Below are 10,806 nucleotides of genomic sequence, written 5' to 3'. Positions count from 1 at the left end.
TCCAGCGTCCATCTGCCGGCCCTCGATGACGCGCAGGCCCAGCCTGGCCACTGTGTGCTCGAAGCTGTGCTCCTGGGCCTGGCAGAAGTAGGTGCCCGCGTCCCTCCGCTGCAGGCTGCGGATCAGGAGCCCCAGCTCCGTCCTCACGATGCGCTCGTCTGGCCTTAGCTGCAGCGGGGAACAGAGGCAAGAGGTCAGGGGCAGGCGTCCATCTGCCGGCCCTCGATGACGCGCAGGCCCAGCCTGGCCACTGTGTGCTCGAAGCTGTGCTCCTGGGCCTGGCAGAAGTAGGTGCCCGCGTCCCTCCGCTGCAGGCTGCGGATCAGGAGCCCCAGCTCCGTCCTCACGATGCGCTCGTCTGGCCTTAGCTGCAGCGGGGAACAGAGGCAAGAGGTCAGGGGCAGAAGACCACACAGCTGTCCCTGCGACCCTGGACAGCGCCTTCTCCCCTCGCGTCACTAAGCACGACAATGGGCAACTCGGAAAGCACCGGCCAGGCCACGGCTCGGCGTTCCCGGCATCTGAGCCCACACAGACAGGAGTGAGGAGCAGCAGGGACCGGGCCACAGCTGACCATTTACGGGCGATTTCAGGTGCATTTGCCACAGTGCGCGAGAGCTGGGCCGGGCGGCCCGGGGGTTCGCAGCGTCACCACTGCACTTCCCTCTGACTCCAGACTGAATGTTGAACCTGAGTGTGATAACTGGACCTCGTCTTTTGTGAAAATATTTGTCATACCTTGTGATCGCTGACGTGGTTGTGTGATTTCCAGGGAGAGAAAGCACAGTGTGCTAAAAGAGGCTCCCTAAGGCGCGGGGCTCTTTCTGCTTTGAAGCTAGGCAGGAGCAGAATTCATGGCGAGGCTTGCCAGGCCGGTCCTGGTGTCAACCACGATTACGCGACTGTGGTCTGTTCACCAACGCCAGAGCTGCGTGTCACTGGCCACGAGGGAAACGGCAGGGAAACAGAGCAAAGCAACAGAGAAATCTGCAAGACTTCCCCATCGACACATCCGCCTGTGTGGGAGGGTCCTACCTGATGGAAATCCAGGAAGCCGACTCTACTGAATGAAATTGATTCATAGTGGATGGACCAGACTTTGCAGTTTTTTGTGAAAGATATGCAGGGGAAATCCTTCTAATTCTGGAAACAGGAGAAGAGGAAGAGAAACACCTGGGCTCCCAGGCCCGTGAACTTCTAAGTATACAGCACACCCCTGTGAGCCGCAGAAGGGGGCTGGGGACACCATCCACCACGGGCGGGCACAGCCCAGATGCCCTCGGTGGGGGGGTCCCAGGCCGCCTCCTCTCCACAGCCTGGCCAGCAGGTGTGTCTGCCTGTGTCTGCTTCCCTCCCTTCCTTGTTTGGTGGGCTGGCTGTGCAGTCGTCTTGGTGGATTTATGCTAAAGGCTAAGCCATTTCCATTGCCATTGTAACAGAACCAACCTTGAATTTATTTGCCTCCTGATCAGCCATGGGAGATTCCCTCTGAAAATACATGCATTTGAATGGGTGCTACAGGGCCAATGTTCAACGGAAATGGCGAATTTAGGAAGGAAGGGGCTGCGAGAAGAATCACGGTTCCTTATACACACACCACCTCCACATCGGGATGTGGTCACTCTGCACTGCAAACGTGGACTAGGAAGTGTAGAGAGGTGCTACCTCGGAGTGCACACCTGCATACAGGTGTTGCCATTCAATCACTTTATTGCAGAATGTTTTAAAGTGTAAATATATCTTAGATGCCAGGTACTGGCTCTGGCGTGGATTCTCACCTGCATGTGGTGTGCTTCCTGGGACAACTCATCTACCCCTCTGCCAAGCTGTGTGCTGGGGGTTGGACACAGAGCTGTTGAAGGTTTCAGTGTGAAGCATCATTAGCAACATTACAGATGAGCCCCAGGTTGCAGGAGAGGCTGCCTTCTGCAGCTGGTGCCTCTGAAATTCTCTGCGAGAAAACAGCCCAAGCTTGTCGGCCTGATGGTGGCTAGATTTCCCTGCACAACTGCGTTGCTGCTAACAGGTAAGCTGCACGTGCTGTGGCCTCTAGAGATTGTCACGCTGCTGACTCACGGCATTCTGTTCTCTTTCCTCTTGTGACAGGAAGAAACCGTGCCTCTGACCTCACACATGCTGAGCAGACCTGCATCAGGACTTCGCTGCTCTGCTTTCGTCCTGTCTGTGTCACTCGGCCAGAGACCCAGTTCTCCCGGCCCCATGGGACCGGACACATCATAAACACCTGGCACACCTGATCGTCTGAGCCTCCACTGGTCCTGCCTCCCTGGAATATGCTGTTCATTTTTTGGAACAGACAGAAAACCTGCTGTAACAAATCACAGGCTTTGTATATTAACCCAGTGGCTATTAGATCATTTAGCCAGTTTTGATTCTTTCCCAAATTTTCAAAACTATAGCTGGAATGAGATGTCCTCTCTGATGACATACAGTTTGAATTGGCATATTTCACAGTTGAGAGGTAAAAGTCTCTGACCTAGAAAGTACAGGCCTGCTGGAGCTGCCTGGCTTGTGTTCCAGTTCTGGGGAGGCTCTGGTTCTACTGGAGCAGCAGTGGATGATACATGCTGTTTCTCCACTAGAAAATTCACCTCCTCAGCGGAGACAGCAGACTCTCTGGCCACTGATTTAAACTCCTGGGATCGTCTCCACTCTGAAGTGATATGAAATCCTCTCTGTCATACAAACAGACTGAGGGGGCTATCCATTCACTGCCTAACATGAGCCAGACTGGGAAATCTGGCACTGTAAGTGTGGGTCTTCAGCGAAGGGTGTCATCAGAAAGGGAAGGGAGGTTCAGACACTGCTATGGTGAGTCTAGATGTCCCCAGAGCCTCATCAGTCATAGGTGGGGCTTGCAGGGGTGGCTGCATCTACAGCGTGTGATGCTGGATTTAGGGTATGTGGTCACTAAATCAGTCCCCTGACTGGTTTGGCACTGCTCTAATCTTAGTAGTCTGGATACAGTTTAGAGGACAGAAAGGGATTTTCTCCTGCCTTATATTTGCTGCCTTCTGCCTTCCATGAGCTTTTTCTCCTCTGCCTTGGAGCCAGAAGACTATGGGCTAAAAACTCTGCACACTGTGAACCAAACAAACCTCTCTCCCTGAACTTGTGGATTGTGAGTATTTTGTCTCAGCAATGAGAAGAGTAGCCGAAGAGTCGTTGAGGTCAGGGACTTTGCCGCTGGTGACAGCAGCCCATTGGTAATTCACCTGCCAGCCCTGTCCTGGGTGAGTCACTCTCTGCAGCTTGGAGGAGGATGAGTTGAAAACATCTCCTTTCTCCAAAAATCAGAAAATTACTGGGGGAAATTCAGATTATTCAACGAAGAAAGTTCTCAGAGGGATGGATCTACAAAACCTTATCGAAGTTTATCTGTATTTAAAATAAAGCAATGGCATTTTTTCTCATTTACTATGGGAGAAGGGAAAGGAATTAGATGGGAGAACTTGTATATCTTTTCTACGTTTCTCAAAGTATACTGATGCAACACTGTTTATGACTGTTTGACTGAAAGAGCACAAAGCCAAACTTAACATTTTAAAGCAAGTGTCAGAAAAAGGCTATTTATTTATGTGAAAATTGTACTAGAGCTACTGACTCATTATTTTTGAAAATCAAATTTGTACCTAAATAATCTTAATTTGACAACTTTGAGTAAATATAAAATGTGAAGTATAAATGTAAAAATAAAATTTAAACAAATGGAGATAGATACACACATATGTGTACATATGTGTGTGTGTGTGTGTGTGTGCACTGTCTTACTGGGAATGAGTCTAAGTGTTAGAGAAACTACAAAACTGTTCATCGATAGACTTCGGTACAACAAATATAAAATTGTTATAGAAAAGTTAGGAATTGTCAGTAATACCAAAGTTAGGAGATGTAGCAAACTAAATTTACTTATGTATAACATCAAGTTACTGATGTCAACTCAGTTCGACAGCTACAAATAGGAGAAGGTTATGTGCATACACATTAATATTACAGAATCAAGATTAGCACAGTGAAATCCCACAGTGGAGTAGCAAAGCTTTGGTGATGTGCACACATGGCTCGCTCTGGCACTGAGTGGGCATCACACAGAAGCTTTGATGCAAAGCTGGTAGTGTGTGGCCAAAGAGACAGTCAGGGTCTTTAGCACATTTCTTTTGCTTTCAGGCATTTGGCCCAAGAAAGTAGTTAGAAAACCAGGACACACATAGGAAAGGTCATTGCTTTGCTCTGAGGGAAACACGAATGATATGGGCGGCTTGGGGCACTGAGGCGACGGGGCCTTGGTGGGCAGGAGGAGGAAGGGACACGCGAGGTCCCTGAGCACATGAACGCTACTCATGCCCTGCTACTCCCTGTGGCCTCCTGGTTCCTCATGCCCGTTGTGTTTTGAAACCATTTACATTGGTTTTTATAATGAAAAGAAAAAACAAAATGACCTAAAAGTGGAAAAATGCAAATATTTGAAGATGTTTAAAAATATTAAAATTCACCGAGAAAATCCAGCCTGGCAGATGACATAAAGGGTCCTCTCTGACTCACTGACTCCCCCAGTACAAAACAGGGACTGTGGAAAGATTGCCGGTTACAGAATAATCATCAACTTCCAGAAGAGCCTTGAAGGGGAGTCAGCAGGTAGCTGGCCACGACCTTCCAGCAGTGCCCAGCTGTGAATAGCGTGGGCAGGAAGCGTCCTCCTGTGGGCTGGTGACAGCCTCCTGCCATGGGGGACACCGCATGGCCTCAGCTGTCTGTGGAGCTAAGCAGAGACTCAGGCTGTGACCTAAGGGTGAAGAGCGGAGCGGGTCCTGCTGGGACAATGCCCAGTGCAGGGGCAGGAAGCAGGCTGCAGACCCCACTGCAGGAGACGCCACTGCAGGGGAGGCCAATGTCACTGCGAGGACACTGGGGAGGGACATTCAGTGCCTGGGCTGTTTCACTCCACGGAGACTCACAAGCATGGCAGCACCGTGACTGTGTGTGGCACTGTGCAAAGGGCACTGGAGCCAGCACTGCCTTTTCAGAGAAGTGAAAACTGGGAGGCAAATCACCGTAGACTGATGGGTATCCACAGCTGGAAGTGGACCGGACAGAGTCCTGCTGTTGCTAAAAGTCAAATTAGACATCTGTGGAGCACAGATCATTTATCAAGGGGTTATATTTCACTGAAAGGAAATCATCAAATTTTACTAGCTATAAAAGGAATAGTATTGGTTAATTATATTGAAAATTGAAACACTGCAATGTGATTAAAACAAATCAGGATGTCAAAAACCATAATCTAGTGTTTCATGGATAAAAAGTACTTGCTGTACATTATGAAATAAATCTTTCTACATTAGATAACACTCCAATATGCACTGGTAAAAGTAAGACCCTCCAACACTCAGTGTCACTCTAAGTCTGATGAATCGTAGAATTCAGATATCAGTAATGACGAAGAATCGTGCTTCATTGCAGAAATGTGATTATAAAGGACGGAGTTACTTGACAGAGAGCTAAGTATGTAGAGCTGATAATTTGGTAAGAGTATTTGTATAGATGTACAGATTGTGAGATTAACTTTTTGAGGATGAGTTTCTCCAAGTCCTCAAGTTGCCCAGGCTGAGCTCAAACTGGGATCCTCCTGCCTCAGCCTCCGAGAGTGCTAGGATTCCTGACATGTGAGACCACACCCAGCTCACTGGAATTACATCTTAGACTAGCTTCTTAGGACACAGTGTCCTTCTGCCACAGAGTTTCTCAATGTCACAGCTGACACCTGGGTTTTAAATGTTTAGAAATGCATCGCAGAGGCTGGTCAGATGACTGCTGCCGTGAGCCCTCGGTGGTGAGGTCACGGGCAGGACAGTGTGTTCCGGGCAGGGGCGTGTGCCACTTCTGGCCCCTGCATGCTCACATTTTTGCGAGACTCGCTTCAAAATTCTACCTTTCCAGTGTGTTTTCTTGTTTGTTCTTCAGGGCAACTTCAGAGTCTATTCTGTGTCCTTTAGGAAACCCCACCTTGGGCTTCGCTGACATTCCCTGGGCCTTGGGAGCGTGGTCCTGCTCAGCGTCCATTCCAGAGCCCGCCTGCCCCGCTACAGAGCTCCCTTTCATTTGGGAGCTTTCCTACACTGCAGTAATAAATAACAATTCAACGCTGCCGAGGAACTTCTGCTTCAGAAATTCTAAGTAATATAAATCTAGGGTTTCTCGGACTGCACAAAGCTATGATTAAATTCTGTAACATAAAAGCCACGTCAGAAAGCCTCTGTGACGTACTGCAGTCACATGACATGCTAGACACGTTACCAGAACAGGTCAACAGAGTGTCTGTGTTACTTCCTTTTGTTGTTTTAACTTTTTGATGTCCGATTTGTTCATATGATCGGATAACAATACATATTTACATTTTCATACAAACTCATGTTTCATCCGTGACCATCACTTAATAGAACGTGACTTAAAAGTTAGTCATGGCACTATGCGGTCAGCAATATTGTGCTCATGTTCACAAGAAATTTTCCTAAAATAAAGGCAATCCATGAGAAATAAAAATATGAAAAATTGTGCAAATTTTTTTTAAAAATTTGGTCTCCTTGGAAGCGGATTTAGTTCACACCTTTGTATCCACCTGGGCTCAAGAGGCCGCCATGGCCAAGGGCGGGCCCCAGGCTCGTACCAGCGCCCCCCAGTGGTGTGGCTCACCTCCTCGCGCTGCTCCGCTCCGGCCTGCTGGATGTACCACTTGATAGTTGCTTGCTGGGATTTGGGAACACATTCCAGGAAGGTGGAATTAAACTCAATGCCAAAAATCACCTTTTCATCAGCAGTTTCATGACTAATGCCTAGAAAGCAAACATGGAATAGGAGATTAACCCTGACCTGATTTTAAAAGCAATGGGAAAATAGACTGATTTAGAACAGATGCCATTGAAAACGAATACGCACATTGTTAAAGAGAAAGGAAATTTGTGCTGTAATATTGTTGCCTAAAGAGTCATGTTTTATCCAATAGGTTGTTTTTTAAAATTCTACATCTGTCTTGCAATATTTACTCTTTCATTTCTATATTTACAACTTACATTTTTTAAAAACAATAATTTACAAGATCAAACTATGAGCACTGTGTCTCTAAGCTGAATGAACTGTTGGCATCTTTTAATGCCTTATCCCTTTTGTTCACATGAAATATAAGTAATTCATAGTCAGTTCTGGAAGAACAGCTAACTTCACTGTTAGAGAGGCAGTGAGTCTGAATCGGCCCACAGAGCAGACTAGAAAACATTAAGACATTTTGGTATGAGAAAAGTTAACTACAGTGAAATCCCATCAAGGAAACAAAGCCAGACAAGACAGAATGCAGTCCCTGTCTGTATTAGCTATCAAATTATTCTCTTCTTTTCCAGAAAAATTCCTGAGCCTGCCCTGCTTGCCGGGAGACTGCTCCTGTGATGTAAGGACCAGCTTATCTGCCACCTCCTTCCCAGAAACCCCTGACCCCTTGAAATCCACTCCCCAGTAGGGAGAGCTATGCCCAGGTGGGCTGTGAGATCCACAGCTCCCATCTGATCACAGAAGAGGTCAGTGGCTCGCCCAGGCTCACCGTGCACTTTCTCAGCGAATCTTCATGCGTCCAGTTGTGCCGACCAGCCCCTTTCTCATCTGAGCCCTCAGCCTCAGCGAAAGATTAAGGCCAAACACACAGGGCCAGCAGCGGGTGGGCAGTGCACACAGCACCTGCGTCTGAGTCCATCTGTGTTTTACTTATAGTAATGACGTCAAATGTGCTCATGCCATCGGTCAGCCTTCCCAATGTGTGGATTCTTCCTAAAACTTGTACTGACCCATGATCTGCAGCCATTCTGCAGGTCACGCCTGCAAGTTCCCAACTCACTTAAGTTCCTAATGCAGGGAAGACTGCCAGTGCCCAGCATGGGTGGGAGATGCAGGTCCCCAGAGGGCAAATGTGCTCCCTAGACCAGGGCCCGTCTCTGAGCCCAGGGATGCTGGGCATGGGGCCTGGGCTCAAGGGAAACTGAGGCAGACACATCAACCTCAAAGTTGGTTCAAGGAGAGAAAGCTAAACTAGTGAGATAGACCCAAAGGATGACATGCACTTCCTTAAATCCTTTTGAATCAGTGACGATACAGTACAGCACAATTTCATCACTACAGAAGTTACATGAATTTATTCTTGTCCTAAATAATGTTTATTTAATTTCTGTATTTTATACTACCTAATTTAAATTTTTTTAAGCATATGCATACAAAAATGCATTTAAACACATGACACAGAAACATACATGTAATATAATACAGACTATTCTATTATTGTTTAGCCATGTACAGATTATACACATACAAACACACAAACACATGCACAACACATATTGTGACATCAAATTCTTAAACATGTAAAACTTTCCTAAGTGCGATCTGGGAAGAGGAGAGCTCCCTGTCTAAGCTGCAGCGAGGAGACCTCACGATGGGATGGCAGAAAGCTTCTTGACACTACATGCTGGCTGGGGCCTCGGCCTTGCCTGGGCTGCATCTGAAGAGTTACACAGAACCCATCATCATGATTGTGAGGCCACTGAACTGCGTGACTGGCCGAGTTCACCATTTCCAAGCTCAGCTCATCTGTACGGATTGGTGAGGCGCCATCCATAAGAAGGTGGTTTCACAGCATCGAACAATAAAGGACCAGGGAAAGAAAGGAGGAGGAGGAAGCACGGTGCCCGCCGGCCCTGACTGAAGACACGGCTGCAGCCCATGGGTGGCGTGGCGCACGTGGCACACCTTCACGGACTGGAAGCGGCTCCCCTCCTGCCCTCACTGCGAGTGTGGCCCATCTGCCCTCCTCTCTCCGGCAACCCCTCTGGCGTGTGAGCATCCTCATGGCCAAGATGTCACTCCCCAGATGCCCCTCTGCCTCCAGCTCCTCATATTCCAAGCAATAATCAGTACAGGTGTCAATCATTGCAATAGGAAAACCTTTCCCGAGATGTAGGAAATGCCTGGGTCCTGTCCAGCTGTGAGGTAAACATAAACACCAATAACGTGGGCACTACCGCACAGTGAACCAAAATGTGTGCGGCCTTTCTGACGCCATTCCTGTTACTTTGTGAAACCTCACCCTCTCCCCAGGCACCCTCATACCCCCATCTGTGATCCCCACTGCCTGCAGTGCTGGATGAACCAGGAACTTCGTATCCAGTGATGGATACGAACAGTCCAGAAAGGACCAAGTGAGGATTTCACCTGTGTATCAGCTACCTGAGAGCAGATGAGGGGCTACTGTGTAGGTGGGCAGAAAAGACGACTAGGAAGGTCTTGGGGAATTCGCTCATCAATTTCAGGACCAGGGCAGAGAGGATTCGGCAGGGTGAGTGTTTGAAGAAGAGAGGGCAGCAGATGCTGGCAGCACATCTGGTGCTCAGTGTGGGCCCTGCAGGGGAGAAAGGCCAGTGTGCACTGGCAGCAGGAGAACAACCTCCCCCCAGGCCAGGCAAAGCTGTGCAGGTTCACTGTTAGAGCTGGGAGGCAGGGACCAGTGTTTACGTCAGGGGCCGCAGAGCTCTTGTGAGGAGGCTGAGCATATCCCACTGACCAAGGAGGAGCAGACGGGGAGAAACCAACATCGGCAGAGGGAGCCAGAGGAGGCTGTGGAGCAGGAGCAGGGCAGCAGGGAGGTCCACATGGCCACAGGGGCCAGGAGAAGGAGGCAAGGCTGGCCCTAGGCCACGGACTTCCAAGAGATTGATAGGACGGGAAGGAGGGAGAGAGACCACCGCAGGCTCCTTCTGCGCCTGGCTGCAGGTGAAGGTGGGGCTGGGCATGGGCGCGGTAGAGAGGTCTGCAGAGCCGGCATGTCCGGAAGGTGCTGCCTCTCCCAGGCAGGCCGGGGCTGTGCAGGAGGGTTCAGGGGTGCGGTGCACGGGTCCAGAAGGACCCCTTTCCACCTGGACTGAGAATCGGGTGCAGACATCAAGGAGAGAACAACGGGGAACGGAGAGTGGCTGGGGACGTGCCACGTGCTGGAAGGCGGGCACAGGACGCTAAGGCGGTGCGGGGCGGAAGTGGAGAGCACGCGGAAGGCTCTGAGAGCACGCAGGGTGGGAGCCCTCTCCGGACAGCAGGCCACCCCAGCCTCCTGGCCTCAACAGCCCCACCGAATGACTCGCGCCTCACTCACACTCCCTGTGCAGTCCCAGCTCTCAGGGCCCAGTCCCATTCGGCAGCAGGACAGAAAGTGCTCCGAGGAAGGAGAAATTAGAGATGAAGGCAAAACGAGAACTGAGATTGGCACTGGGTGTGGCGAGAAGGAAGCTGCCAATGGCCTTGCCAAGCAGGGCCTGGGCAGAGTAAGCATATCATGATTGGAAAGGCAGCACTGGCCACAGCAGCCACGGGACTGGGCCACAGCAGTTAGGGTGCGAGCCCTGCAGACAGCCTTCACTTCACGGGGGTCTGTGCTCACCGTCTGTCCCTCCCCTCACACACACACGAGCGTACAAACTGCGGGGATGCTCAGACGAGTGCCTTCTCCCTCTTCCCATGTGCACATCCTGGACGCCTGTGCTGGTCTCTGATTAAATCGTCACACAAGTCAGAATCGCTTACATAGCACGCAGCCAAGAGTCCCAAATAAAACCCGGAACAAAGCAGTGAGATGCGAGCACCTTGGGAAAGGAGTCAGTCTTCCAGGCCACACTTTGCCTTTCAGAGGAACGGACTTAGGAGTTAAAAATAGCCGCCTTGTTGTTAAAGGAAGAAAATGCCACTAGAGCGAAAGCTTCC

At 49.7% G+C, this 10,806-nt stretch overlaps 1 protein-coding gene across 1 annotated transcript in view; it reads right to left on the bottom strand.

Moving 5' to 3' along the window:
• Positions 1-194: 194 nt before the first annotated feature.
• The window catches only part of Sema3d (semaphorin 3D), a 101,503-nt gene continuing 90,891 nt past the window's right edge, over positions 195-10,806 (bottom strand). Inside the window, exons 17-18 of the mRNA XM_019209382.1 lie at positions 6,712-6,851; positions 195-368 (exon numbers count right to left, since the gene is read on the bottom strand). Of these exons, the coding sequence (XP_019064927.1) occupies positions 195-368; positions 6,712-6,851 (314 nt within the window). The remainder of the gene's footprint in view (positions 369-6,711; positions 6,852-10,806) is intronic.

This window comes from Fukomys damarensis, unplaced genomic scaffold (assembly GCF_012274545.1).
Source record: "Fukomys damarensis isolate Sample0158 unplaced genomic scaffold, DMR_v1.0_HiC HiC_scaffold_4, whole genome shotgun sequence".
Classification (NCBI taxonomy): Eukaryota; Metazoa; Chordata; class Mammalia; order Rodentia; family Bathyergidae; genus Fukomys; species Fukomys damarensis.
The sequence above is the reverse complement of the archived record's forward strand: the minus strand, read 5'-3'. Positions and strand labels throughout refer to the sequence as shown.